Raw genomic sequence first — 16,855 nt, forward strand, 5'->3', positions numbered from 1 at the left:
CTATGCTGTTTGTGATCTTTTCTGTACCAAATGCTACCAACTGGTGTGGTTGTAGAGCACAATTTCACTTTAGAATTGGAGGATAGGAGTTACTTCATTTTTTGCTCCATGAATTGAAGATAATTTCTCCAGCTGTAATGTTAATTACATTTATTATTAGGAGAGGAAGGTAGGGAGAAAGATAGTCAAGATATTAAGGTGGTTTTTTTGTTCTTCTTGTTGTTGTTTTTTTTTTTTTTTACAACTAGTACTGTCTCCTGAATACAAATAGATATGTTGACATCTTAAGGTGGTGCCAGTTTCCATTAACAGGCAGGGCCAGCCTAGTTCCTGGATAAAAATGGAACCAGTGTGTCTTCAAGCATGTAGGTTCTGGTTTGACCTTTGATTTTGGAATGGAGAGCAGTTGTGAAAGCTATTATGGTCATCAAGACAGGGCAGGAGCTAAGTGGGGTTTGGGATGTGTCTTTGCCAGAAATCGACAAGTCAAATTGACAATGAAGAGAGTTATTATCATTTAATGTTATTGTAAATATTTCTGCTAATTTAATTTCTTCTTTGATTTTTAAAGATATTGTAATGGTGGTGTCAAAGCATATGAATAAATGCTGGTGCTAGTCCTGGTGTCCTGGGGTTAGTGCTACCCCAGGATGACAGACACTTGGTTGTCTTTTTGAAGTCTGATGGGATCCAAGGAGCATCGTACTGTCACCAGCAAACTCCGTTCAGAAAAACTTGACAGCTTCTTCCACCTGGATGTAAAAGTTTTTTGTTTCAGCTGGTGTATGGTATCAGAGCTTGTCCTGGTTCCATGGACAGGGTTAATTTTTGTAGTAGCCAGGAGAGGCATGGCCAGGACCATGAGGTTATTCCGTAGCACCTCACACCACACACAGGGTGGAAGGAAGGTTGTTTCCTTCCTGCTGCCTGGTGGTGGGGAGCACTCACCTGCAAATCACTCACCTGTCTTCTGCAGTCTGTTACTAATACTGTTGTTGTTACTGTTTGTTTTCTTATCTTGTTGTTTCCAGAAATTTGTTCTTATCTCAACCTGCAATCTTTACCGTTTTTGCCTCTAATTCTCCTCTCCATCCTGCTGCAGGGATAAGGGGAGAGAGGAGAGAATTGGGGAATGAGCAAGTGTGCATGTGGTCTGGAGTGTTTCATTGGGGACACTAAATTGGGGAATACCATTCCTAAACCATGACAGAGTTCCACTAAGCATTTTCAGCAGGTAAAACTGAAATGTGACGTGTGACATGGCTGCCAGTAGTACTCAATATAACTGCTTAGTTGCTGTATGTGGCCTTCTTCCAAGTGAAAAAGGCAGAGGAAGAGCAGACTTCAGCTCACTGGTCTGCATGTGCCTAGGAATGAAACATGTCACAAGATGAGTTGTGCCTTGAGAGGTCTTTAGGTGGTACAGACTTGTTTCACTGGTTGCTACTGTCAGTAACTGACAGGTAATTTTCTTGACTAATATGTTATTTTCTTGACTAATATGTTTCTTGCTCTTATTGACCTCAGAATCTGCCATGTTTAAAGAAAAGAAAGCAATCTAACTGTCTCTATTTTCAGACAGGACTGTTCTTGTAAACCTCTTCTCAACACAGCCTGAATACACTAAACCACTGTGTCCAGCCTAGTGCACAACAGCTGTCTGCTAAAAGCACCTGCCAGAGGCTGCCCTGTGCCATCCGGCGAGTGGGTGGCCTGGGCTCCTGCCTTGCCTTTGAGGAGATTCAAAGTACAAAATTATCCCTTTAAATACAAGGTTATAAACCATACTCAGCAAGCTGGGAGGAGCTACCCATCTGCTGCATGGGAGGGCACCCACTTTTCCAGGAAAATGAGATTCATGGGGACCAGAAATCAGAAAGAAATATAAAAGGAAGCCTCAATCTGATTCTGTGGTTAGGATGCTAATCTAAGAGGCAAAGATCTCATTTTTGACCTCCCTCCTTTTAAAGTCTGCTGCAAAGCTCAAGCTTGTTGCTGAGGAGGTACCTGTACCAGAGTTGTCCAGTGTACCACTCCAGAGTGGATGCTCAGGAATAAGAGCACTGTGAGGAACTTCTAGTGCTGCAGGGTCACAGGGCAGCTGCTGTAACACTCTGTGCCCACAGCAGCACCACTAATGAGCTCAGGAAACCAGCCCAGGGCTCATGGTGAGCTCTATATTCAGCACTTTTACTGCTGGGCTGTGGTAAACTGTTTTTGCTCTTCTGAGGAGTTCAGGGGCAGAGTCAATAAGAGTCCAGCAACCTATTAAAGCATAAGTTGCCAAATATTTGTGTTTGTTTGCCAGCAGCAGCAACATCTACTCACCCTCGCATACCTTGAGGCAATGTCAGGAGGTGTTGGAGCACCATGCTGAGGTGGCTTGTGTACCATGCATGGTATGTCTACCATAGCTCAGGAACCTCTATATTACAGGAAACCAGTCCAGGTTTGGCATCCTGTGACTCAGACTCCCTGGAAAGGAGTTGAGTCCTTTGCTGAACCACTGTGAGTCATCACACTAGGCTTGAGCCTCAGGAAAGGCTGCTATGGAGACCATGGACAAACTTGGAATAATTATGGAAGCCTGGAAACAGATTTTAGAGGATACCATTGCAAATTATTGTATTCCTCCTCAGCCACAACATGTGTCAAATTTATGTTGCCATTTATTGCATGTTTAGTTCTTCCTATTTTTAATTTACTGAAATAAAACAAAAATGAGATTAAAGAGTTTTGAATCACCCCAAAACTCCAGACTGATTTCCTGATCAGAAGACAGCAGAATTTCATTTTGATCATATCCACAGGGCACATAGGCATGGCTGACAGTCATAGAATCAGAATCAGTCTGGTTGGATAAGACCTCTAAGATCATCAAGTTAACCCAGCACTGCCAAGTCCAGCATGAAAGCATGTCACTAAATGCCACATCTACACGTCTTCCAAATTCTTCCAAGGACAGTAGCCACTTCTCTGGGCAGCCTATTCTGGTGCTTCACAAATCTTTCAGTGAGGAAATTTTTTGAATACCCGAAGTAAAACACCCTGGTGCAACTTCATGCTTCATGTTTTCCTCTCATCCTTTCCCTTGTTATCTGGGGGGAAAGGCTGACCCCCATGTGGCTACACCCTCCTTTCAGGCAGTGTAGAGTGATAAGGTCTCTCCTGAGCCTCCTTTTCTTCAGGTTAAACAGCCCCAGCTCACTCAGCCACTCCTCACAGGACTTGAGCTCCAGACCCTTCACCAGCTTTGTTGCCCTTCTCTAAACTCTTGCATTTCAGTGTCTTTCTTGTAGTGAGTGGCCCAGAATTGACCACAGGATTCAAGTCATGGCTTTACCAGTTCTGAGCACAGGGGAGATGATCCCTGCCCTGGTCCTTCTGGCCACACTATTGCTGATACAGGCCATGATGCCATTTGCCTTCTTGGCCACCTGGGCACAGCTGGCTCATGTTCAGCTGCTTTTACCAGCACTTCCAGGTCCTTTACATCAGGCATCTTTCCAGGCACCCTGCCCTAAACCTGAAGGGTTACATGGGGTTTTTGTGCCCCAGGCGTCAGATTCAGTGCTTCACTGTATTGGCCTTGCCCCATCAATCCAGCCTGTTCAGATCCCTCTGCAGAGCCTTCCTGCGCCTCCAACTGATTGACATTCCCACCTAACTTGGTGTCATCTGTGAATTGACTGAAGGTGCACTTGATTGCCTCATGCAAGTTATCAGTGAAGATATTGAACAGAATGGTCCCAGTACTGAGTCTGGGGGAACACCATTCATGACCAGCCACCAGCTGGATGTAAATCCATTCACTGCCCTCTGGACTCAGCCATCCACACATTTTTTTACCCAGCAAACTGTACACACCCACCCAAGCCATGAGCAGCCAGGTTCTCTGGAAGAATGCTGTGGGAGATGGTGTCAAAGGCTTTACTAAAGTATAGGTAAACAATATCCACAGCCTTTCATAAAAGGAGATTGGTCAAGAAGGATCTGCCATTTTAAAGCCCATGCTGGTTGGGATGATCCCTTGGTTGTCTTGCACATGTCATGTGATTGCATTCAAGATGATCTCCTCCATGACCTATCCAGGAACCAAGGCCAGGTTCATAGGCATGTAGCTACCCAGATCTCCTTCCAGCCCTTCTTGCAGATGTGTGTCATGTTTGTTAACTTCCCATATAGCTGTTATGAGTCTCTGCATTTGTAGCACTCTGGCAAAGCCATGCTTTAGCACCAGCCTTGGTCTGAAGCTTGACAGAGAATTTCTTTATGTCTCTTCAAATGTCTCTTCTGGAGGCCTTACCTTTGACATCCTGCATCCAGAGATTCGAATTTCTCTGTGGCAGAAATCATGCTGCTTGAGGGGGATGAATTAAGTTTCGTGGCTTGGCTTCTAAGTCTTCTGTTGGCTGCAGAAGATGGCACAGTCTACCTATAAAAAACAATTATGCTCTTTGTCACAGTCCTGTAATGAGGTCTAAAGCTGTATTTAGTCCCTTTACATGAGGAAGGAAACAATGTGCACTTGATTCTGGTGTTCAAAATAAATTGTTTATGGATGTTATACTTGTTTATGGATACATTATACTTCGAATGAATAATGAACACAGATGCATTTGCTGGTGATATCTGGCCCTCTTCTGGCCTGATCTGGAATAACTGGGAAATGGTCTGCTACGCTCAGTGTAATTTTTCTAAGGAAACATGGCCCCAGGACAGTAGAAATCCAGGCAAACCACGTGAAAAGAATGGGCTTTCCTAGGCTCCTAGCTCAGAACATATTGATGTCTTTTTAGACTCAGTACTAGGTTTTATGTAGCTCCTTGACATGTACCTTCCTTAGACACAGAAAGTATGGAAATTCCCACAATATCCACAATTACTCCTTTACAATGATAATTTGCCAAAGGATAATCCATACCAAAATAAAGCTTCAGAAAGATGAATAATTTTGTTATTAAAAACATGATGGAGAAACTGAAGTATTACAAGAAAAACGCCTACATGCAAGAAAAAGCCATGTGGAATTTAGTATCAGAGTCCACAAAAATTACAGAGCTGTAGTTGTTTCAGGAAGAGTGCAAGTACTCCATTACTAAAAAGGCATAAAAAAGGGGCAGTGCTTTGGGTGTTGGAGGGAATAGGTCTATCAACAAGAACAAGCCCACAGCTTATTTAAAGAGAAAAAGTAATAACCAAAAGGCTGTTTTGGCCCAAAGAACTTGGATAAACATGTGACAAAGAAACAATTTCCACTGTTAATTTGAGTTGGTTGATGGCAGACATTTTCCTAAGGCCTCACCTTAGAAACAAGACATGCGTTGATTTTAGCCTCCTCCTTGGAAGATGTTTTTTTTTTCAGATGCATGATAGACACTTCATGTAGATAATGATTTTGGAGTGTGTGTATGATAAAAAATTCAAAACCATCCTGAAAACAACTAGAAGAACAGTGTTAAGACTGAATCACAATGTAAAATATATATATGGGGAATATAGTGCTCAGAGGAGAAGTGAACAGGAATATGTTCTTAGACCTGTTCGGCTGAGCCACTACCTTTTACGTAAAAAAAAGCAGAAACATTTCTGTGTAAAGCGAACTGTGTAAGCAAATGTTTGCCCAACCTGGGTTCTCAAACGAGGAACATGAGAGCAGTACTTGTGCACAGGTAGTTACAGGATGTGACTCTTGGTAGGGATTTGGAAGTTAAAGAAATAGGTCAGCTAGGAGCAGGCTGATAGTGAGCACAAAGCTGGGCTATCCACAATTCTGCCTTCTTTCCAAGGAGGGGGATGGCACTAGGAGACTGAAGAGGTTTTCTGATATCTGCCTGCCTGAGTGGTACTGATATCTCAAGGCTTCTGCATTCTGTGCCAGGCCTGAGATTCAGTGAGCATTTCCAGTCAGGTTAGTTGAAAAAAGCATTGACAAATGTCTGAAGAAGGCCCCTTCTTAAAAGTTGTTCACCTGGGCAAGATGATCTGAGGAAATGTGTCTCTGAAAAGCCTCAGTTCTTTGCTCATGCAGATGAGGTGCAGAGTGCTGTTAAGGAGCAGAGTAAGGAAAGCAAATCTCAGGTGAATCTCTGGTTTTGAGTGACTAAGAATGGCCAGTCCATCATTGCTACAATTGAATAAAGTTGTTATTCAAATGACTTGTAGAAAACATATTAACTTCTGAAAGAAGATTATGGGCCTTGCAAATATACAGCATTTCTTACCATTTTTTGAGTCTCAGTAGTGTAGCAGTCCATGTACCAGACAGTTGACAGCTGCAGAAGACACGATCCAGAGAAAATGGCACAGCAGCTCTCTGGCCCATTTGTACTTCCAAACCCATTTCACATTAATAGGTCTCAAGTAGGGACCTGGATCAGAGTTTTTTACAGTAGGTTTGTGCTAGATCCAGAGCATCAGAGTCAGAGACCTATTTAGCAGAACAAATCTACACAAAATGGATGTGGCTCACTGTCTATACAGGTTGAAGAAGTCAGGAGGGAATTTGTCCCTTTCAACAATTTAACTCAAAAGCTTATTGTAACATAATTAGTCATCTGGAACAAAGGAGATGTAATTACATAAGATAATTTTATGGATCTCTGACAGATCCCCAAAGCCTGCATGTGAATGTATCCGCCTAAGGAGCAAGAAGCAAGTTTTGGTCATCCTAAAACTTGAACCTTGGAGTGTTGATTAGTTTTTAAGAAGCATGCAAGATAAAAAGCAAGACAATTAAAACATACTAGCACTTAATACAGACTTTAATACATAAATCACTCTTTCTGTGTATTTTTCCAGGTACCTGCTGATGAAAATTATTGTGATGTATTGTGACATATTATAGTGATTTGTTCCTCCAGGGTGGGGTTTCATTTCCTATATCTTCAATATAGATAACAATGCTGCAATGATATCTAAGTAAAGCATGGTGCTCGGGAAGAACTGTGTAGCTGTTACTTTAATTCACTTTGAGAAAATAAGAAAGATTTCCTGTATTTCAAACAAATCTACGTTTACATGACGTCACATCATCCCTCGTAACAAAATAGCACAAATTTGAGTAATCAAACACCTTCCACCAAAAAGAGCAGGAGCTTGTTGAGCCTCGTCGGTACGGAGGCGAGGTTTGTGCCGGGGCAGGAGGCGGCTGCCGAGCCGCCACGCGGTGTCAGTGTGATGCAGAGAAAGAGCCCCGCACTCGCCGCTGCGCTCCCGCGGGAAGTCTGACACAGCTCTGAGCCTACCGGGACCTCACATGCTGCTTGTAGTAATTTGGTGCTTCGGGAGTTGATAGTCTGATACGGCCTTATGTGGGGTATTAGGTGCTAGCTAGGATAAACGTGGAATATACTGCTGTACTTCCTACGCTATATACAAACAGCATCATCTATCAGAAATTATATGCTTCAAAGTCACTTCATCAATGAAGCCACTTTTATCTGAATGAATTAATGAAATAAAGTGACAGACCAGCTTTTGCCTCTTCCTTGTTTTGGAAAAGCAAACAGGCAAAATACAGGTGCCAGTGTTTCTTTATTTTCTGTGCAAAGGCTGGGATGTTTTTGTGCAATCCTACTGGCCTACAACTTGTTCTGGTGTGGATGTACAGAGCAAAAGAATATTAAAAGACTGGTTTAATGAAGTCTTATAAATAATCATACAGAGATTTTAGGCATAACTGTAAACTATTTGGAAGAAGACCCTACTGCCTCTGACAACCAGAAGTAACCGTACAGCATGGAGATTTTATCAGCCTTTTGCTTGCTTGTCTCTGATTTGTGCTGAGAGGGCCATTGTATTTGTCTGTGTGTGGTTGTTAACAAATATACGTATTGTTTCTAACAAATTGTTTTATGATCAGGTCTATGGAGAATGCCAGGCAGAAGCCAAAGAAAACATTACATAAATAGTCTCTAATTTGCTTTTCAACTGCATAAAATTAAAGCACTCTCAAGGACAGAAAAGTCTTTCTTAATTTCTGCATGTAGAAAGTCCACTATTCCTTCACACAAACCCCAAGCTTTTACCCAGATAATCTTTGCACTCTTAAGACTGATTGTACTTCCAAGATTTGCCATGCTCATTATATTCTTGCAGAAGTCAGAAAAGCCTGAACTAAAAATCCCCATTGCATACAGTTATCCAAAGGGTAACATGAGCATACTGACATCTGTAGAGTAGAAAACTGTATAAGCTGGCACACATATTATAACTGTATCTTCATAAGAATAGATAATGATGCAGGCAGCTACAATGGGGATGTTTTCTTGTGTGTGTGAAAGGTTAAACCTCACAGAATAACCTTACTTGAGATGTTTTCCATGTTGACTAGCTCTAAGTCAGGCACCCTCTTGTGAAGTGGGATAGCAATGCCAATTCTTCTCTAACAGCATTTCCTGGTGTCTGTAATCAAATGACTGTACCTTTAGCACAGCAAGAAAAAACAAATGTTACTTTCCCTTGAAATACTGATCCCAAGTGGCTTCTCACAGGCATTAGCCATGCTGGGACAGGTGTTAGCCATGCTGGCATCCATTCAAGATCACTGGCTCTGGCATATTCTTATCTATGTGATTCTTTCCAAGGTGACTACTTAGTGGCTATGGAGCTGTGGCTGGAAGAATCAATGGAAAGAAATATTTATTTTCTATGTCATCATATGAAAATCCTTTGAGTCACAGGTGAAGAAGAACCTAATTTGAGCAGATATCCCCAGATGGGCAACTACAGCTAAGTGGCTGATGGGGAAACCTACTAAGAGACACTCCTGGCAGTTCCCAAGGTAAGATGAGAGGGCTTCCTTCATTAACTCCTAACATATAAGATTTCAGAATCTTGATTAACTTACTAATCTTAGACTTTTTAACCTCACAACAAGCTTAGAATTAGAACAGTGTGTATAAATGGAAAGGGCCAATATGACTTACTTATTTCATTGCTCTGTTAATTAAAAAAGCATACTTAATACCATATCACAGTATATTAAGATTATATCTAGTACCTTCCCACGTGTTACATTGTCTAAAGTTTGAATAAAATCTCAGATGTATTTTGAATCCTTGTCCTTCTCTTTAATTTACCAGATACACTGGCCAGATCACTTCCCTAGTAGGTTGTACTAGGTTGTAATCTTAACTGTTTACAGAATACTATTTTGTGCAATCTGTGCTTCTGGAAGTGTTTATTGCCCAGTAAATACCACAGGAGCCAGCCTGTGTCCTCCCAGGAGCCCTCCAAGGTGCACAGTCCCATGCAGTTCCCCTAAAATTGTACAGCCTTAGGGTTTGGGTCACAGGTGGTCCAAACTAGTCTGATTGCAGTTATGTTGGTTAGCTAGGCTGACCAGAGTCCTGAAAACTGGCTGAAAAGCTGGTTCTTAGCATTCAGCTCAGGAGCAGGAAAACATATTTTGTAGCTGCTGAAAGCTGCTAAATACCTGCTTTTAATAGGTCTAATTTAAACCAACAAACATTTATTTGGATTGCACATTTCTTTCAGTGGCTCAGTTAATGGGGCTGAGTAATGAATGGAGGCACCACTGGATTGTATTAGCACTGCAGTACCGTGTTAGCAGCTTTTTGGTCCTGCTCAGGAGGCTGTAAAATGCTTTGTTCCGCACAACATAAACACCATTATGCTACTCCCAGGGTTGAATTTACCTACCATTAAGCAAATGTATATAGTCCTGCAATTGGCACTGCCCCAGTAACCGACAGGAGCTGAGGAATGCTGCCACAATATCCAGCCAGATGTTTCAGGGTGGGACATTGCAGAATGGGCCCATATTCACTACTCTGGGGATGCGGGCTTGGACTAGCACAGAGAAGAGCTGAAAAAGCCAGAGCAAGCACTAAGGACTGCAAACTGCTGTTCTCTGATGCAGCAGCAATGCTGAATCGTGCAGTGGAGATGGGACCTTAGTCATGCTTCTAAACTCTGTTCAAATGCTAAATGTGTTGAAGGCTTTAGTACAGTTTGGAAACAGGTTCTTTGAAGAAATTCCTGGTATTTCCTGGTTCCAGGCAGGCTGAAAAACACTGTGAGAATGTAGTGGCTTTTGGTATGTCCATTTATGGACATGAATCAAAGGAACTGCAGGGAGGAAAAAAAGTGGAAAATGAGAGGAAAAATAAGTTAACTGAACTACTTCCTCTCTCAGATTCTTCTTGGGTTTTGGGCAAAGCCTTACAGTGGTATTTCATCCCAGCTTCTCCTTGCTAACTACTTCCATATGTAGGCATAGTATAACATCAGTTAAAGCCACATTTAAGCACTGTTTTTAAAGAATTTGGGTTTTTGGTGGTAGGATACAAAGTCAGAATGGTTGAATTATTATATATTCAGGTAAGAATATTACTGTTCTTTCTTATATTTAATGTCCTTTTCAGTATAATGAAATAAGAGCTTTCTTGAAGTGTGAGATCTGAAAAAACTATGCTGCATGAGAAAAATACCAATGATGTAGTAAAGAATATGCTATTTCTAGTGGTGTCCAGAAGTCAGTTTTCTCAGCTGAGTCCCTGTCTTTGTGAGACAAACAACTGTATACTGTTCAAAGACTTATTTGTTCCTGTGTGGTTGCAGATCATTAAAAGTGGCTCATTCTTGAAGACTTTTTAAACTAGTGCTTTTTGGATGTGTCTTAGCTCTGAGGAATCTAACAAATTTCCATCTGGGGAGTAGAGCCTATTTCATATGAAAGGGCTATAATCTGTGTCTGTTGTTCACATCTGTATTGTATTAGAAAGCTAAGCTGCAAATCCATGCAAAAGTGTTATGGTACAAAAATCTGAAATATGATGGTTTAGAACTATTTCAAAATATTTGATACTCTAGTCTTCAGCCAGATTTTCTGTTTAATATTTAATTGAATACCTTTTATCAAATTAGTATTGACTTTACAGTGATTCTTTAGCAACTGTATTATTAATATAGCTGGAGATCCATTTAAAGGATCTAACAATTAGAATGAATATACTTTCAATTATGAATAAAATAGTCTAAAATTACAGCAGCAAACTTGCACAATAGGATTTTCCGAGGACGCAAACAACAAAATGCAGACTTCCAGAACAAGGTATTTTGAAAGGAACATGAACCAGTGTTCTCTCCCATGTAAGTGACTTTGGACTTTTGAACTCAGGTTTTTATTCTTCCATCTATGCATCTTAGGCACAAAGAATGAAATCAGGAAACTTCTTTACGGTTGAAAAGCCCACATTGTAGCCATCATTTAAGATGCCATAAATTCCACACAAGGGCTCCTTTTTCCCAGGATACCTTTGAAAGAAAGCCTTACAAACAGTATGATGTCTACCTATACCTCTAGGAGAGCTTACAACAAAATATTTAAATTTCTCTACCTTCAGAGATAGAACCTTCAGAGGTTCTGTGAAATGGTCTAAAATGCATGCTTCAGTCAGAAGAGTACACACATTCCTGGAAAAAGGAGCACAATTCATTATAATGCATACCTTAGATTTATGATCCCTGATATGCTCAGGGGAGAGCAATAACTTGCTCAACTGATTTGCATGTGTAGCGTACTCCCTTATTTTAATTCACAGCGGCATCAGCAAACCACTATCGAAACATTCTGACAGGCCTCTTCTGTGCTCTGCTGGCCTGTGAAACAGTGTAATAATGTGTCAGATGGCAGGGAAGGGAGTTTCACCACAGCATAATCTGGGAAAGGATAGGTAGTAGTCCTGGGCTGCTTTGGGGGAACCCTTTGTGGGTGTCTTTCAGACAGCCCTTCCTCAACCAGAGCCCTGCAGTTTCTCCCTGACCCTTCAGCTTTGTTTGCCAGGCACAGCTGGATAACAGTGCCAGGGGAGGCCACAGCATTGTGTGGCTTAGGTATTGGAGATACAGCCCACACTGCAGAGAGCTGGGAGCCGGACATAAGTGAATCTTATGGTCGTGATGCTCATGGGAATGATGGTATTAGGAAATGTCATTCATTATAATATCTGATACTAACTGATAAAAGACTGCAAAGCAGAGTTGTTCATCAACATGCTTAAGCAGTGCCATAAGCACCCCATTTCTCACAGAAATTAATACCCAACCTGCCAGGTACATTGTGCTTCTTTCTGTTCTACTAGTCCTGAGAGCTTCTATAGCACTGGTTATGAATGAAGTCCACGTACATCCTGTCCTTTCTGGAACTAGAAATTAGAGTTTTCTTGTTATTTGGGGGCGGAGCCACAGTAGCGGTCAGGCAACCAGTCCTCGGTGTTGTATGAGTGAAGCGTTTCCAGGGTGAGCTGAATGGCTGCACAATATTCATAATCTGAAAAAAAACATAGAGAAAAAATGCTGCAGAGTCTCAGGGAGCATAAGAGCCAGAGGCTACCCAAAAGTATTTTGTATGGGACATAGAAAGCCACTTCCTCATGCCAGGAGAATTCCTTTTATTTTTCAGAGGAAGGGAAAAGGCTTCTATGGCCTTGCGCAAAGCCTGGTGAAGACATTGGCAAGACTCCCATTGACTTCCCATTAGTTTAGGTCTGTTGTTCATCATTAGTCAAAGCTGGTGTTACACTGATTTGCGGCTAATGCTAGCTGAAATCAATGGGATTGGAAGGTGCTCAGGAAGGATGGACATTTTTGTAAGCTAACACTCTTTCAGCACCAGGAAATTCCAGATTGAACTTGTTTGCCTGAAAAGGATTCTTGTTGGAGAACATGTTTTTTTCTGAAAACAAGAACTAATGCTTCTAGTGCAAAGGTTAATTTTGAATTCATAGAATCTCCTTGTCTTAATAAAGGGACAAAAAAAGTCTGTTATTAATGTAGGTCCCAGCACAAGACTGAAGCTTTTCTTTTAGCTTCAGGGGGATGAGGGCAGTGACTCACAACTCTCCCTACAATAGTTTTTGCTTATCTAAGAAGAATGTTTGGACCATTATCAAAATGCGTAGCTCTTACAATACTTCTCATCCGTGGCCCTGCAAGAGTTTGATCCCATGGACACTTTACACAGAACTGTCACGTAAAATGGTTTGGCCTTGTCAGCAAGCAGAAAGATAATCTACATAATTGCCACCAGAGTTCAGTGCTCTACCATAACACATTTAGGTGTTAATTCAAGTAAAGCTACATTTAAATTAGCCCTACACTGCATGAAGGTTAAATCAGAAGTTTTTTAGAGGCCCTTTCCAACCTATTGTATTCTGTGATTTTTATGACACAACTCATTAACTGTTCCCTGAGAATTGTACCAAATTTTGGACTTCTGGATTTGAGTCTACAGTCAAGAACCACTTCAATGCTTTTAGTAATTAAAAATATTTTCCTTGCCTTAGTTGAAAACAAATCTTAATCAGGGGAACACCTCAATGAAATTAAGCATGTTGTGTGGTTGCTGGTATTACAGCAGCAGTTGGATACCCTGGTGCCCAGCTGGCTCCCTTCAAACTACATGTGATGCATGAGGAGACCTGCTGCACTTTCTAATGCCATATTGGGCTTGGCAAAGCAAGCCTGGCCCTTTCCTCCATTCTAAATTCAGAAGAGTAACAAACTACAGTTGGTTCACTAGCAACAGAATAAGTAAATCTTTAGCTTATTCCTAAGTGTAAGTGCTTGATTTTCATCTAGTGCAAAAGCAACCCCTTTAGAAGCATGAAAAGGAATAGTGGAGACTCAAGGTAAATGAAATACCAAGCCATTTATATAAAAAATATAAATACTTTATTTTCAACTAAAAAGGTGCAAACATGTAACTTTTGGTCACACTTTTCAACAAATAAACTGTCCAAAAAGAGCCATAGTCAAAGAAAGAAACAAATGCTCAAGTGGAAAGACTGATGAGCAACAGAACAGCCATTTATCTTAAAGCCACTTGTCTTATAAGTAAACGTATTTTGCCAGATGAATGTTTTGTAACATTACAGGCACCTTAACTTCATCTGGACCTCAACTCACCATTTGGCCCTATCTGAACAATTTCCACTAGAGTATCTATTTCATGCTTTGAATGCATTGTCAAACAAGCTTTAAATCTTACCTATCTTGTTCCAAAAAAGAAGGCTATCATTGAAATTTCAAAGCATTAAACAAAAGCACAAAACTTTAAATTAATTTAGATAACTGTACAAATATATATACACACAGTATTTACAATATTCATAAAAAGTCGCTTGTAACAGGTAAATTAACTGCCACAAGCTGTCCAGTCTAATTGACATGATTCTGATTCTTGTTGGCCAAGCCACGTGAATCAGTGTCAGAGCTGAAACATTACTGTCCTGACTAACAGAACACCTTTTGCTTAGCACTTTGCTGGATGTTTGCATTCCAGCTGTTGCTGTCTCTAAGCCAGCAGCAGCAAACATGCTAATGGTCTCTTCTCAATTGCACTACTAGATGAAGCATGCTGTACCACATTAAGGGAACATTTGCTTGAATGTGCTTTTCCTGCCTGTTTCCCTTAACCCCGTCATACCACTTCAGGAACAACATGTTCTGAAGCTGTGTCTTGCTGTGGTCCCACTGTCCGTTTTATGTTCTTCTTCAAATCACCATTTGGGGTCAGTAGAAAAATTGTCTTAAGTCACATGGAGCAGTTTGTTGAAATTAAAAAAAAAAAAACTGATTTAAATACCTTGTGCTATTGAATCATGTTTACAAAATGAGATGCAAATCAGTTCAAGTTGAGAATGTACTTAGCGTCTCCTTCTGGCTTTATGCCATGTCTCCATACATCTTTCTGTAGTACAGAGACTCAAAGATGTCATTGTCTCCAGGGCAGTTGTAGTGGCACGCGCAGGTCTTGATGAACATCATTTTCCTTTTCATGATCTCCCCATCAGGGCACTTGAACTCCACGGGGAGGGTAGCTGTTCTGTGGGGTGTGCAGCAGCGCCCGTCAGTGCAAACACCACAGAACTTAGCTCTGTAGGTCTTCACGCTGGTGCAGCCAGACAGCTCAAACTTGACAGGCTTGGAGATTTTGGGGGTGCGAATGCACTTTTTGCCTTTCTGTCAGGATAGAAGTGAATACAAGATGTTTAGAAGGTAGGCTTTCACAAAGCACACTAAGCTTGAGAGTTAGTGGTGAGCAGCCATGCTAATCCTTACTGTATTATCATTAGGCAAGATTGTCTTACAGAGTGCTGTAACACAGCATGAGAGAAAATTAAGGACATTTAATTGTAAATAGTGATCACCACTAGGGTACAACTCAAATTTCAAAGTAAACCACTTGAAACTGACTTCCTGTCAGCACTGCACTTTTGACCACTGTCCTTTTGCTAGTGGATGTATGCAACCTAGTGCAGCATACATAAAGATAATCGTATTTACCTTGATGTTCTCCTCCAGGTCTGCTTCACAAGGTCTGACCATGCAAAGCCTACTTTGTTTCTCCAGTCTGCAGAAGGCATTATCATTGGTGACCCTGGTAGAGATACCCATGCCACAGGTCTTGGAGCAAGCACTCCATTCTGTGGTCTGCACCAGGCAGTTGGCACGCATCATTGTTGGGTCTGGACCGTAAGTGTCTTCCAGTCTGTAAGCTGCAGGAGACAGAAAACCAAAATGAGACCACTGCCCTCTAAACGTTCCTTCCTTTTCCTGAGAAATTCAGGCAGCTACACTAAATCCATGGGGTGATTCCACTAACTGCAGCCCTCCAGCCTCTGCCCTGTGTTCACCTAGTCCACTGCCTTCAGCCTCCACCATGCAGGGTGCCCCCTCCCCTGGCTGCCATCTGCAGAGAGCCCCCCACTCACCGGCAAGTGCAGGTCCCACGGCAGTCTGCTCTTTGGCCTCATCGCAGACCCACTCCTCGCAGCACTTTCCAGGGAGCTTCACCCGGCGCGGGTAGGGGCAGTCGGGGCTGGGCAGTCGGACGTCCATGCTGCAGAGGGGCACGCAGCCCACCGCGCCGTCCAGGCAGGTGCACTGGTACTTGCAGCTGCTCTGGAAGGACTCTCCGCTCCGGTACACCATGCCGCTGAACACGCACGGGGCGCCGTCCCGAGCTGCGAGGGGCAGGAGGCAGAGCGTGAGTCGGGCGGGCGGGAGCCCCGGAGGTTCCCAATTTGCTCGCTCCCTGCCCGGCGGGACCCTGTTCCCGTCCCCGCGGCAGGCGGGGCCCCCACTCACCGGTGCAGACGCCGATTCTGCGGTTGGCGGGGGAGCCGAAGTCGCAGAAGAGCCCCTTGTGGTGGTCGCAGGGGTCCCGCTCGGTGCAGAGCTCGCCCAGCTGCTTGGCACACACGCGGCAGCAGCCGCAGCCGTCGAGCACCAGGGAAACGCCAGCGGGGCAGGTGGGACCCGGCCCCGCTCCGCACTGGCACTGCCCGCTGCACTCCTGGCCCTGAGCCTCCTGCAAGTGCCGAGGGGGACAGAGAGAGAGGGGCGGGGGGGTGTCAGAGCCGCCGCCGGGACCGCCCGGACGGGGCAGGCGCGGCGGCGCCGCGGGGGCAGCGCTTACCGGGCTGAGGAGAGCGAGCAGCAGGGCAAGGGCGAACCGGGCGAAGGTGATGGGAGCCATCCTGCAGCGGTCAGCGGCTCGTGGGTGGCGAGGAGAGCCGGGGTGAGCCGAGAGCTTCCCGCAGGGCGGATCTCCTCGGCGGCGCGGACGGGGCTGCGGCGGGCGCTGTGCCGGAGGGTGGCTGCTGCCGGGTGCTGCTAGGCTCCGCTCTCCTCCGCTCCGCTCCGTCCGACTGCGGCGGGAGATTGGCTGTGTGACTGCCGAGTGCTGGGACGGCCGCCCCTTTATAGGCGGCGGCGGCGCGGCCTCGCCAATGGGCTGAATGGGGCCGCGGACAAACAGCGACATTCCGCGCATTCCTGCGCGCCGCGCCGCGCCGCCCGCCCCGCCCCGCGCCGCCGCCGC

At 43.6% G+C, this 16,855-nt stretch overlaps 1 protein-coding gene across 1 annotated transcript; it reads right to left on the minus strand.

The window, feature by feature from the left end:
- Positions 1 to 13,678: 13,678 nt before the first annotated feature.
- Positions 13,679 to 16,709, minus strand: CCN2 (cellular communication network factor 2). The gene is made up of 5 exons (XM_021540560.3): positions 16,451 to 16,709; positions 16,120 to 16,342; positions 15,744 to 15,995; positions 15,316 to 15,527; positions 13,679 to 14,991 (listed from the first exon to the last, which is right to left on the minus strand). Exons 1-5 carry the CDS (start codon positions 16,508 to 16,510, stop codon positions 14,695 to 14,697), a joined length of 1,044 nt encoding a protein of 347 aa, XP_021396235.3. The 5' UTR covers positions 16,511 to 16,709; the 3' UTR covers positions 13,679 to 14,694.
- Positions 16,710 to 16,855: the final 146 nt, after the last annotated feature.

This window comes from Lonchura striata, chromosome 3, assembly GCF_050655825.1.
Source record: "Lonchura striata isolate lonStrDom1 chromosome 3, ASM5065582v1, whole genome shotgun sequence".
Taxonomy (NCBI): Eukaryota; Metazoa; Chordata; class Aves; order Passeriformes; family Estrildidae; genus Lonchura; species Lonchura striata.

Excerpts from the sequence above, each read along its gene's own strand:
- CCN2 (XM_021540560.3), bottom strand. The coding sequence starts at position 16,510 with ATGGCTCCCATCACCTTCGCCCGGTTCGCCCTTGCCCTGCTGCTCGCT. Across the intron at positions 15,996-16,119 it reads CAGAATCGGCGTCTGCACCG|CTCGGGACGGCGCCCCGTGC; the intron begins GTGAGTGGGGGC and ends TGCCCCTCGCAG. Across the intron at positions 14,992-15,315 it reads ACCTGGAGGAGAACATCAAG|AAAGGCAAAAAGTGCATTCG; the intron begins GTAAATACGATT and ends CTATCCTGACAG.